This window comes from Crinia signifera, chromosome 7 (assembly GCF_055691185.1).
Source record: "Crinia signifera chromosome 7, ASM5569118v1, whole genome shotgun sequence".
NCBI lineage: Eukaryota > Metazoa > Chordata > Amphibia > Anura > Myobatrachidae > Crinia > Crinia signifera.
The window spans coordinates 158,980,991-158,994,724 of NC_139223.1; the positions used below are offsets into that span (position 1 = coordinate 158,980,991).

At 51.0% G+C, this 13,734-nt stretch overlaps 1 protein-coding gene across 8 annotated transcripts in view; it reads left to right on the forward strand.

The window, feature by feature from the left end:
* KIAA2012 (KIAA2012 ortholog) overlaps positions 1-13,734 on the forward strand; it is a 225,103-nt gene that overhangs the window by 163,277 nt on the left and 48,092 nt on the right. For 7 of the 8 annotated variants that reach the window (XM_083154101.1, XM_083154093.1, XM_083154100.1 and 4 more), the window contains 2 exons: positions 1,144-1,176; positions 12,883-12,970. In XM_083154101.1, coding sequence (XP_083010227.1) covers positions 1,144-1,176; positions 12,883-12,970 — 121 coding nt within the window. The remainder of the gene's footprint in view (positions 1-1,143; positions 1,177-12,882; positions 12,971-13,734) is intronic. The other variant, XM_083154098.1, reaches the window with a different exon arrangement.

Here is a 13,734-nt window from a genome sequence, read left to right on the forward strand (position 1 = left end):
CGGGAGTCTCCCGTTTTTTCAATCCTTCTCCCGCTCCCCCGCAAATCCCTTGGTTTCTCCCGGTTTTTTGGCCCCTTTGTAAAAAAAAAAAACCTGAGTGCGCAACTGCGCATGCGCGAACGGGATGTTGCGAGGGCGGGGCCTGAGTGCGCGACGTTATGACACATTATGACAGCAACGCGGGGCTGTGTGGGTAGTGCAGGCCGTGGGAAGGAAGAACACAGTGAATCTGTGTGGTGCGGCAGCAGGACTGTGGGCGGGAGCTTTGAAGCGGCAGAGGAGGACTGTGGCATGTGAGCCTGGAGGCCGGGAGCGCGAGTGTCAGGAGCGGCAGCTGCAGTAAGTATAAGGGCGGTTTCACACTGTCCGGCTCCTGTCCACATCTCCTCTCTGGCTCCTGAGTCTCATTGCTGCTCCGCAAGCTGCTGGGCTGTTCTCTCCGTCCCTCCTCCTTCTCCCTGCTGTGTCTTACTCTACTGTCTCATACATACGTACGTACACTGAACTGTGCTTAAACCCAGCCCACGCACACTGCACCTCACTATAAATAGAGAAATATATATATTTATCTTTCACTAGTTTCTATTTAAAATAAATAATTGTCCTAGCCACAAATTGATATGTCCATCCTAAGCACTACACTTTTTTGGTTATACCTGTATGTAGTAAGGTCACAGCATAGTCAGGTCGTTATGGTTTCCCTTCTTAAATAAATAAAACCTTGATTGTCCTGTATAATCTAGATGAAACTGACTACTCCAGCCACCAGGAGCTGTACCTAATTAATTATATAAATATTCTCATTTATTAAGCTTGAACTCCTTCCTTTTGATGTTTTGTTTAATGTCATTAAAATTCTTTTCAGCACAAGGGTTAATCGGCCATCTTTAATTAGTACACATATTAAGTATAGAATGGTCATGGATAGACAAGGTCTGTATAATAAAATTCCTGCTTCCCAAAAAAAGTTTTTTTGTACAGCATAACAAGGGTTAATCGGCCATTTTGGATTTAGTGCATTACGGCCGTGTATAGACTAAGTCTGCACAATTAGTATCCAAATCCTCTTTATATACATTTTAAGCAATTAGGTGACACTATTGAAAGATAGTAACAATTTACTGGTTATCTTTATTGTTACAGGCAACACAACATTCACAGCCAGCCATAAAACAGGTAACATTATTTGCATTACAGCAACACTGACCTTCTCAATGCGGATTATTAAAGTTGTGATACCAATATATTTCTTCTTATTTTGAATGTTATATCAATATTATGTTTATACTTTTTTTCTGACCATAGCAATGTTCTGTAATGTTTTCTATATATTATGATCACTTTAGAGATGAGACTGTACATCATCTATGACGTCACATCATCTATGACGTCACACACACATATATGTAGTGTTCCCGCTAGGCTTATTTCACAGGGTGCTGCGCCCTGCCCCTTTAAAAGCCGACAAATTCTGCCCTGCCCGTTTTTTGCCGCCCTGCACAGTAAATAGCAGACTCTGACAAATTAAGGTCTGTGGGGGCCCTGGAAGGAAGGTGGTACCTGGGCAGTGGGGTCCATGCAGTGCGGGTGGGCAGAGGTCCCTGCGGCGTATGGGCAATCAGCGGCGGGGTCCCTGCGGTGGATGGGAACTAGTTCCCATCCGCCACTAATTGTCCATGCGCCGCAGGGACCTCCTTCCTGCCCGGACACCACTGCCCACCCGCGCTGCCCAGACCCAGGTGCCCGGCTGCTGGGGGGGGGGGAGCGGGGGGTCGGCCCAGCAAGCTACCCCCTGCACCATTCACATGTTTGTCATATATACACTGCCGCAGCGCCAGTGAACAGGAGGCCCAACAATACTGGTAAGAACTAGACCAGCCTCCTCTCGCCCCTGTCACCTCAACCCATTGCCCCTTCACCTCACTGCCTCCCCCCACGTCACCTTAGCCCCTCTCGTCCCCCATCACATCACCTTCTCCCCCTCATATCCTCTATTGACTGTTACCTGCACCCCTCACAGGGTCTGTCAGCTGTCGGTAGAAGCAGGAAGCGCGAAGATGGCAGATTTAGAGTTGCTGATAGGGTGGTGCGTTTTGGGGCTGTTGCTCTAGGTATGTGCATTGTCCTGGGGTGGCTGCAGCTGGGAACGCAGATAGTGCCGCTGTGTTCACTAGTTATATCTGCGGAGGGACAGCGGGTAGCAGCATGTGTGTGTATACAGGTGACGTGCACATGGCACGGCTAGGCTTGTTGCTAGCATGTACAGATGTGCCCACAGCTTACTGTATGTGCGGATAAGCAGCACTTGTGTGGCTGTGTTTACAATTCATGGCGGAGGGGAGCTGGTAAGCTTAGCCGTACACAACAGTTGGCTTCTGTATTTTCATTTTATAGAATGAAGTTTGTGTACAGCTAGAAGCTGTGCACAACCTTTCATCTTTACAAGGCTTGGTCCATGAGCAGCATACTTGGTGCAGTGGTAAATGGAGGGCACTTCTATAGGATCAGGTGTAGGATATACAGTACCTCTCCCGAGATCATTGCATCGGAGTAGATCTGCATTTCCTACAACTAATGCGTTTATTGCTAAGTCAGTGCTGTGTGTAGTGTACACATCTTTTTGTGCACAGACTGGCTGGTTATTGTAGTGCAGACTTTGCAAGATTTCAGTCACCTATAAAGGTGCATACACTTTACGATTCGCTCCTGTGCGATATCATCATTTCCCTCTAATCTGCTGGGCCAACCATGTAGTGCATATGCACGAATGTCATCGGGTCTCCGCTATGTGCATGTAGTCATTGATGACTTGTCATTTGAGCTGCATGTACAGATGACAACGGGTGGTCGGTAAAACCAGCGGGAACGTATATCGTTTGTACTGTACATGCTGGGCGATATTTTAAACAGTGCTACAATACTGGCATTGATATGGTGTTTTGCAACAGAACACTGTGTACAATTGAATTCCAGTAAATTATGGAAATGTGCAGAGATCCTGCTGTTTTTTTTTTGTTTTTTTTTTTAAATGCACACTTAAAAAGAAAAATCTGGGGTCTCACTTTCTGCTGATTTGTCTCCTCACCTCACAGCGCGTGGTATAATATGTAATGTGCATTACGGTGTGTGGCATAATGTGTTGTGGGCATTACGGTGTGCAGTATAATGTGTAATTGCCATTTACAGCATGTAGCATACTGTGTCATAGGCATTAAAGCGTGTGGTATAATATGTAATGAGTATTATGGTGGGGAGCTGGGGGCCCTGCCTATTGTGTCTGTCCCGGACCCCACAATTTCTGATGGCAGCCCTGCCTGCAGTCTCCCTAGCTGCACTGACAGTCCCGCCCTTCTAAGCCCTGGCGGCCATAATTACACAACTGTGGTATGGTGGGTCAGGTCGTGTGTCCTGGGCTAATAAATATGTAGTAATATTGCTACATACCTCCCAACTGTAGTAATTACTGCGGGGCATTCCCACTAATTGGAGACTGTCCTGCAGTTCCTCCTGTGGGTGGCAGTGTCCAGCGGGCTGGGGGCAGTTGTGGGAGCTGGAGATCTCAGCTGGCATCTCCAGTGCAGGGAGAAAGCCAGGGGCTGCTTAGGGAGCGCTTGGCAAGCCCCATAAAGTGACAAAACAGGGTTGTGCTGCTAGGCCCCGCCCTGTCCTTAGACCACGCCCCTTTAATCAGAGCCACACTCCTTTTCAAGTTGGCCGCGCCTTCGGCGCAGCAGATTACGACTTATGTAATGCCAAACTAGGGAGGTATGCTGCTATGTCTTTCTGTGCCCATATGCTTTTCTATTATAATTTTTCAGCCTGACTGAAAACATGAACTTATTTATATGAGAATATTTCATGACCATTGAACACATTGCAACCACACATGATTGCTGTTTCAATTGTACAGCTTCTGTTTGTAGGTTGCCATATACAAACTTGCTCTGGTGGTATGCGGCTTTTCATATTTTTTTTCACCAGCCACTGCAGGACACACCCCTGGGTGGAAATAGATACGCCCATATGTGTCACTGTACACACCCTTTGGTTGAAATGACACACCTCTTTAATGGTGCGCGACGCTGCGCTCGGTGCATTTTGCTAGCATCTAAAATCTCCCTCATTTTGCTTTTCAAAAGTAGGCAAGTATGCAAGTACAGGGCACATAACCATAGCTGCTAGGGTTACCACCTTTGTGTTGAGCGATTCCCGGACAGTGACCCGCCCCTTGACACACCCACAGCCCACCCATTGACCCGCCCCCAGCACCGCCCCTTGACTCCCCTTATGGTTGTTGTTTATTTACATTTGCTTCAAATCTATTCTTGATTTTGCACATGGTAATGCCACATACACGTTACGTTACGTCACGTCATGTCACACACTGTAATGCCCATTATACGCTATGCCACACACTGATGCCCATTATACATTATGGCACACACCGTGATGCCCATTACACGTTATGCCATGAGTGGACAATTTCAAAAAGAAAAATAGGGGCAAAATGGACAGCGCGCGCCGGAGGCGCGCCCAAAAATTTACACCATAATGCCTATTACACGTCAAACATCCATATTATACCACATGCCATAGTGCCTATTACACGTTTTGCCAGGGCTCAACAATTTTCTTAAAAGAAGGATAAAAGTGACAGTGCGCACCAGAGGCCATAATGCTCATTACGAGTTATGCCAGGGCTCAACAATTTTTTTAAACTAAGGACAACAGGGACAGTGCTCAAGCCAAAAACACACCAGAATACCTATCATACGTCCCACACAACCATTACATAAGTATACTACATGCCCATTACACATTATGCCACACACTCTAATGCCCATTACACGTTATCCCAAACACAACCTAATGCCCTTTACATACAGGTATACCATACACTGTAATGGCTATTACATATTATGCCATATAAATACCGCCTACCTCCATGTTAATTGCTTGGGGTTTCTTGCTCGATGCCAGAGCCTTCATGCTCGATGCCAGGACCTTCATGCTTGATGCCACGGGGGAGTGCAAATGCCTGTTGCCAAGGTGGAGGGCAAATGCTCGTTGACAAGGGTGAGGGCAAATGCCTGTTGCCACAGTGGAGGGCAAATGCTCGTTGCCAAGGGGGACGGCAAATGCCAAATGCCAGTGGTCACAGTAGTACATTTAGAGTAGCTGCTGTGCTGGGGCTGGCTGGGCCTGGGAGGTTGGCTGGGGGCCTGGGGCCATAGTGATGATCAACATAATATTGTATTGGGCCAGCGTGGCAAGTGGCCACAGTAGTAAATTTAGTGTAGCTGCTGCTGTGCTGGCTGGGCCTGGGAGGTTGGCTGGGGGCCTGAGGCCAGCGGGCACATCGCCCAGCAGGTGGTGACTGGCATAGTGCGCAGAAGAGGACTGCCCGTCTGGGGACAGTGTGACAGTCTGTGCAGGAGGGACACACACAGCAGGCAGGCAGCCACGGTGCAACTGCTGAAGTTGAACTTTGACAGGGACATGACAGAAATGACAGTCTGCGCCACACAACTCACTGCGTCATTTGATCCCCACAGACCCACCGTGGAGGAGGGGTAGACCAGCGGCAATGTGGGGGACATGACAGTATGCACCACACAACTCACCGCGCCGTCCGTGACCCGACACAGGCACGCCGCACTCAAGTGTCAGGTCAGGTGTGTCAGTCACGTCACGTAGCGGCGTAGCGCCGCGCAGCCCGCAGGAGGAGCTGGAGGACATACGAGGAGGAGGACATGACACTCAGACTGTGTCCCGCCTCCCTCCTCCTCCCAGCAAGTGCCGCGGCGACTTACATCACAGACACTGTCTGAAGGAGGAGTAATGGGATGGTCCGACGTGTGTCACCACCCCGCGGCCCTCCCACCCCCCCCGGCGCCGGCTTCCAGGGTATGTGCAGTGTCTGTCATCCTGTTGTGTGGGGATCAGATGGCCGCCCGCCTGCATCAGTAATATCGGCGGTGCCGGCCGGCCGTGGATCAATTCCCGGACAATATATAGTCCGGGGCAGCCACCCTTCCGGACTCCGGACGCCGGTTTCAATTACCGGACTGTCCGGAGTAATCCCGGACGGGTGGTAACCCTAATAGCTGCGTCAGCAGGGGACACTGACATAAGTATCAGGGGACAGAGAACAAGGGATCCGCAGCACACTATTACAGAGTATATAACGCAGGAGACAGTGACTTACAGCTGAATACAATAGAGGACAAGTACAAGGCACATAACCACAGCTGCATCAGCAGGCAGCACTGCCATAAGTATCAGGGGGCAGAGAACAAGGGATCCGCAGCACACTATTACAGAGTATATAACCCAGGAGACAGTGACTGACAGCTGTATACAATAGAGGACAAGTACAGGGCACATAACCACAGCTGCATCATCAGGCAGCACTGGCATAAGTATCAGGGGGCAGAGAACAAGGGATCCGCAGTGCCCTATTACATCAACAGGAAACAGTGACTTACAGCTGAATACAATAGAGGACAAGTACAGGGTATATAACCAGAGCTGCATCAGCAGAGGACACTGACATAAGTATCAGGGGGCAGAGAACAAGGGATCCGCAGCACCCTATTACAGAGTATATAACCCAGGAGACAGTGACTTACAGCTGAATACAATAGAGGACAAGTACAGGGCACATAACCACAGCTGCATCAGCAGAGGACACTGACATAAGCATAAGGGGGCAGAGAACAAAGGATCCACAGCGCCCTATTACAGAGTATATAACCCAGGAGACAGTGACTTACAACTGAATACAATAGAGGACAAGTACAAGGCACATAACCATAGCTGCATCAGCAGGGGACACTGACATAAGTATCAGGGGGCAGAGAACAAGGGATCTGCAGCACCCTATTACAGAGTATATAACCCAGGAGACAGTGACTTACAGCTGAATACAATAGAGGACAAGTACAAGGCACATAACCATAGCTGCATCATCAGGCGACACTGGCATAAGTATCAGGGGGCAGAGAACAAGGGATCTGCAGCACCCTATTACAGAGTATATAACCCAAGAGACAGTGACTTATAGCTGAATACCATAGAGGACAAGTACGGGGTACATACACATAGCTGCATCAGCAGAGGACACTGACATAAGTATCAGGGGGCAGAGAAGAAAGGAGGGTTAGGCTGCAGGGCGGGAGGTTTAGGCTGCAGGATGGGAGGGTTAGGCTGCAGGGCGGGAGTGTTAGGCTGCAGGGCGGGAGTGTTAGGCTGCAGGGCGGGAGGGTTAGGCTGCAGGGCGGGAGGGTTAGGCTGCAGGGCGGGAGGGTTAGGCTGCAGGATGGGAGGGTTACGCTGCAGGGCGGGAGTGTTAGACTGCAGGGCGGGTTAGACTGCAGGGCGGGAGGGTTAGGCTGCAGGGCGGGAGGGTTAGACTGCAGGGCGGGAGTGTTAGGCTGCAGGATGGGAGGGTTAGGCTGCGGTGTGAGGGAAGTGGTTAGGCTGCAGGGCGGGAGAGTTAGGCTGCAGGGCGGGAGGGTTAGGCTGCAGGGTGGGAGGGTTAGGCTGCAGGATGGGAGTGTTAGGCTGCAGGGCAGGAGTGTTAGGCTGCAGGGCGGGAGGGTTAGGCTGTGGTTAGGCCACCCCCCCAAAATGTTTAGAGGAGGGTGAAAGAAACCGCTAAAAACTCTAAACTTAGCAGCAGCAGCAGCACACACCTACAGCATGTGCTGTGCTGACAGTAGGCTCAGTATGAGCTCACACAGGGCGGGATGTTGTAACATCCGCGCCCATTATCGCCGGCTACCGCATTATTAGTAACGGCATATGCTATAACATATGCCGTTATTCATGCAAGGGACAGCTCTTGCGGTAAGAGCTGTCCCTTGCGATGCGGTGCCGGCGCTGGACTTCCGGGTCTGTGACCCGGGAGTCCATCTGCGCATGCGCAGACCCCGGCGCCGGCCGCAGGGCACGCTGGGAGGGATCCGTGACGGATCCCTCAAACAGCGCTGCGGTAAGAAGCCCATAGGCTTCTGCAGGGATTCGCCAGCTTTAGCTGGCGATTCCCTCCGCAGCGCTGACACTGCGGAGGCGCCATATAGCATATAGAGATGCGGTAGAAACCCCGAAAACGGGGTTTTTACCGCATTTCTGCTATATAGCATCCCGCCCACACTGTCAGTGAGATGCTCATGCTGAGCCTGCTATCAGCACAGCACATGCTGCCTGGGAGGGACGGAGGGGGAAGAAAGGGGTCGGACCAGGGCCCCTCCAGCAAGCCTGGGTAATTACTACCTGCTCCCCCCCCCCTCTCGGCTGCCCTGGGGTTAGGCTGCAGGGTGGGAGGGTTAGGCTGCAGGGCGGGAGAGGTAGGCTGCGGTGTGAGGGAAGTGGTAAGGCTGTGGGGAGGGAGGGTTAGTGGGGGACAGGGGCAAGGTAAGTAGACATTCCCCTGTTTTCCTCCCTCCCTTATTCAGTTGTTATTAGCTATCTCAGGGTTGACGACCCTCCCGGAATTTCCGGGAGTCTCCCGAAATTCGGGTCCCCCTCCCGGAAGGGTGGGCAACCCTCCCGGATTCAGGGGGGACCCCTGCTGTCCGCCGGATCCTCGGGTCTCAGAGGAGGGGGCGGAGCTAAAATGACACAATCGCATCATTTTAGCCCCGCCCCCTCCACGGAGATCCCTGAATTCGCTGGTTTGCCCGCATGGGGGCGGGGCTTAGTGATGTCACACTTAAGCCCCGCCCCCTGAGCGGCTAATGAAATTCTCCTCTCCGGGCTTCTCCTGGAGAGGAGAATAAGAAAGTCGGCAACCCTGAGCTATCACTATAAAGCAGCACATCCCCTTGTGTTGTACATGTTGCTGTGTTTATTACAGTACAGGAGGAGGATAGAGAAATTAAAATTAACAAAATAAAACCTCACAGGAGCTTTGATTGCCAGCAGTGTAGATGCAGAACTGCCAGCGGGACTAAAAGCAAAGGGCTGCAGGAATGTATAGGGCCTACAATCCACCGGGGCCTGGACATATAGAAAAGGGTGGGAACCCTGTGCTTCCTATTAGGGTAAACAAAGTTGTTTATGGGAAATGTTCTCCTTTTCCTGATCTTCTTCTGAATGGGAATAAATGTTGTTCTTTCGCTCAAGTTCCTCAGTAAGGATCACCTCGGGAAAAGAAGAAAAAATCTAATGGTGCAGATTTCCTGGATACTTAGTGCACACACAACGTTTTAATAACACAAATATAAATCAACAAACAAACAAAGCAAAGCAAAGTGCTGCTTGTCAATAATTATAAAAGGCATTTTAAAATAGCATTAACAAACATTAAAAGACATGAAAAAAAACGTGATAAAAACGTGACAAGCAGCATATTAATAATAATTTTTATCACGTTTTTATCACGTTTTTTTTCATGTCTTTTAATGTTTGTTAATGCTATTTTAAAATGCCTTTTATAATTATTGACAAGCAGCACTTTAGTAATACTTAAGGATAAATATGCAGGGGAGATCGAGGGATTAACCAATGGGGATCTTACATATCCAACTCCCTGCCTCTGGAGCTGTGCAGAGACACGGAGTACCAGATTATGCATGTATCCCGGAAGTAACAGACGATGCGTTCCAGGCGGCGCTACGCATGGAACGCATACGTCACTTCCAGTCCCGCGGTTACAGGACACTATAGCCAGCGGTGTTTTTAGACGATGCGTTCCAGACGCTGCGATGTATGGAACGCAGACGTCACTTCCGGTCCCGCGGCTGCAGGACCTAATAGCCAGCGGTGTCTTTGGACAAATTAATCACCCCCGTTTGGAGCCTCCATCAGCACAAATTAATGTTATACTTATTATCCATACAAGCACCATAGTGTTTTTTAATATGAACTCCAAATAAAGGCCTTGCGTTCCACTGCGCTGGAACGCATGACCACTTCCGGCGGATGTATAACCCTGTGATGAGGGTTTCCTACGGTTTTTTTATGTATTTATTTTAAGCTTTTCCTTATGTCCATCATGTAATTGAAATAGTGACCTTCTGGGCTGAATGTTAGCACATTTCTTCTGTAAAAAAATTTAGTAGATGGTAAGCCCGTAACCCAGGAAGTACAAACTAGGTGGGAGGTCCTCACCTAGGTATATAAACAGGTAAAGTGTGTTTGCCTCTACACACCCTGAGGAAGACTCTTAACAGTCGAAACGCGTTGGTGTTTTTGAGGCACCTGGGAACCTGCCTGGAGATCTAGACACCAGGACCAGCTTTTGGAGAACCTATGCAGGGGTCCACCCGGGTTATTACATCTGACCCCCCCATATGCTCCTAAACCGGCCTTTGGTGAAAGGCCAGACACGGTACCAGGCTTTGTTTGTTTGTTGATTTATATTGTGTGTTTATTAATAAATTGGTTGGTTACGCTATGAGTGTTTCCCTTATATATTTCTGAGGAAAAAGGAAAAACAGGACCTAAAAAGGAAACGATTTCCTGAATTATACAAGTGACCCCAGATCTATGCTGAAATTCTTGGCCTATAGGAGAGGCCCACACATGGTACAAGTACCCTTATATTTGTGTTATTAAAACGTTGTGTGTGCACTAAGTATCCAGGAAATCTGCACCATTAGATTTTTTCTTCTTTTCCCGAGGTGATCCTTACTGAGGAACTTGAGCGAAAGAACAACATTTATTCCCATTCAGAAGAAGATCAGGAAAAGGAGAACATTTCCCATAAACAACTTTGTTTACCCTAATAGGAAGCACAGGGTTCCCACCCTTTTTTATTTCCTCCAGTATATATCTTGTAGTAGGTGGTACTACTGGGTTCCCTGCAGCATCTGTTTGGATGCGCAGACTATTGCTTCCTTCTTTTGTCCTGGACATATAGAGCCTACACCCACCTGGGGCCTGGACATATAGGGCCTACACCCCACTGGGGCCTGAACATATAGGGCCTACACCCCACCGGGGCCTGGACATATAGGGCCTACACCCCACCGGGGCCTGGACATATAGGGCCTACACCCCACCGGGGCCTGGACATATAGGGCCTACACCCCACCGGGGCCTGGACATAAAGGGCCTAAACGCCACTGGGGCCTGGGTATATAGGGCCTACACCCCACTGGGGCCTGGGCATATAGGGCCTACACCCCACTGGGGCCTGGACATATAGGACCTACACCCCACCGGGGCCTGGGCATATAGGACCTACACCAGTGACGTGCGGTGAGGTCATTGCCTGGGGAGGCACTGACCTCACCGCACGTCACTGGTACCGGCGGGGGGGGGGGGGGTGCAGAACAGTCCTGTAGTGATAGCCACGTCTGTCAGCATGTCCCACTCAGACCACCCCAGCAGCAACGGGGTTAATTTCCATAGCCTGGCTGTGAATATGGAAATGAAGCGTCTGGGATGGAAGGCACAGGGTAGTCTCATACGTACATTTCTCTGTTTAAAGCACTGCAGGTGTCTGAGTCCCCCGAATTAACCCCGTTGCTGCTGGGGTGGTCTGAGTGGGACATGCTGACAGACGTGGCTGTGGCTATCACTACAGGACCCCCCCGCCGCCGGTACACGCGCGCCGAATTAACCCCGTTGCTGCTGGGGTGGTCTGAGTGGGACATGCTGACAGACGTGGCTGTGGCTATCACTACAGGCTATCACTACAGGACAACACCCCCCCCCCCCCCCCGCCGCCGCCGGTACACGCGCGCCGAATTAACCCCGTTGCTGCTGGGGTGGTCTGAGTGGGACATGCTGACAGACGTGGCTGTGGCTATCACTACAGGCTATCACTACAGGACCCCCCGCCGCCGGTACACGCGCGCCCCACCTGCCCTCCCTCCACCCGGCGAACTCACCTGTCTTCTCGGCGGTGACGGCGGCTGGTCCTCTCCACGGCGGTGACGGCGGCCGGTCCTCTCCACGCCGGTGTCAACGGCAGTCCGTCTTCCAACAGGTGCCGGACTCCCCGCTGCCCGCACCCTGCGCTGCTGCATCGTCTCACGGGTCCTGCATGTGTGATTGGACAGCGGATCCAGCACTGGATCTGCTGGCCCAATCACATCTGGGGGCGTGCGTTTATACTGGTGCCGCTGTCATTGCGGCACCAGTATAAGTGCCGCTTCCCCATTCATTTTCAATGGGCTTTTACAGCCCATTGCTGCACCCTGCCCCCCTGCCCACCCCTTCCCGCCCCCCGCTGCCCGGTGTTTCAATGTAAACAGCGGGAGGCACCTCTCCCGCTGCCTCCCACCCTCACATGCAGCAGTGTAAGAGGGTGGGAGGCAGCCTGAGAGGGAGAAATGATGAAAATAATAAAAGAAGATATATAAATATCTTCTTTTTATTATTTTCATCATTATGACAGGGGAGGCTCTGCCTCCCCTGCCTCCCCTGACTGCACGTCCCTGACCTACACCCCACCGGGGCCTGGGCATATAGGGCCTACACCCCACCAGGGCCTGGGCATATAGGGCCTACACCCCACCGGGGCCTTGACATATTGGGCCTACACCCCACCGGGGCCTGGACATACAGGGCCTACACCCCACCGGGGCATGGGCATACAGGGCCTACACCCCACCGGGGCCTGGGCATACAGGGCCTACACCCCACCGGGGCCTGGACATACAGGGCCTACACCCCACCGGGGCCTGGACATATAGGGCCTACACCCCACCGGGGCCTGGACATATAGGGCCTACACCCCCCTGGGGCCTGGACATACAGGGCCTACACCCCACCGGGTCCTGGGCATACAGGGCCTACACCCTACCGGGGCCTGGGCATACAGGGCCTACACCATACCGGGGCTGGACATATAGGTCCTGGACATATAGGGCCTACACCGCACCGGGGCCTGGACATAATGTACTGAGACAGCCTTTCCTTTTACAGGCTCCAGCAAACAACCAAACACAAAGCAGAAAACCTCAGATGGTGCAGAGAAACAAAAAGCAAAGCCTGAAAAGAGACACCCCGAAATGTAAGTGACCCCAATAGCCGTCATGTGACCACTGCGTGGGCGGGATGTTCCCCAGGTGGCAATGATATAGCGACATAAATCACTAGAGGAGATCAGTAATGCTGTGATTTGTGTTTGGTTCTATCAGTCTCTTATGTCCGAAGGGGATCCGGACTATTTGTCTACAACAAGAAGATAGACAGCCATTAGTCGACAACTCAATAGGTCGACATGCCATTAGGTCGACAGTGTCTAGGTCGACAGTCAAAAGGTCGACATGGTTTTTTCACTGTATTTTGAGCCGACATGTGCCGACAGGCGGTATTTCATGCCCTACCATCCACTACGGCGTAGAGTTAGATTATAATAGTGTGCCGAGCGATGTGAGGGGCTGCGGTTCACATCAAACTGTGTCCATGTCGACTGTGTCTACATTTGAGTAAAAAAAAAGCAGTAAAAAACCCCTTGTCGACCTTTTGACCGTCGACCTAGACACTATCGACCTAATGGCATGTCGACCTAATGGCATGTCGACCTAATGACATGTCGACCTATTGAGTTGTCGAACTAATGGCTGTCTATCTTCTTGTTGTAGACAAATTGTGCCGCATCCGTCCCGAAGCCCCAGAGGGCTCTCTAGCTTTGTACATGGCTACAGAATATGGGGGCATTCTATAGGACAGGGATAGCCAACTCCAGTCCTTGAGAGCTACCAATAATGCACATTTCCCAGCTCACCCGGCAGGTACACAGGTGCACCCATCACTCACTGACACATTATAAAA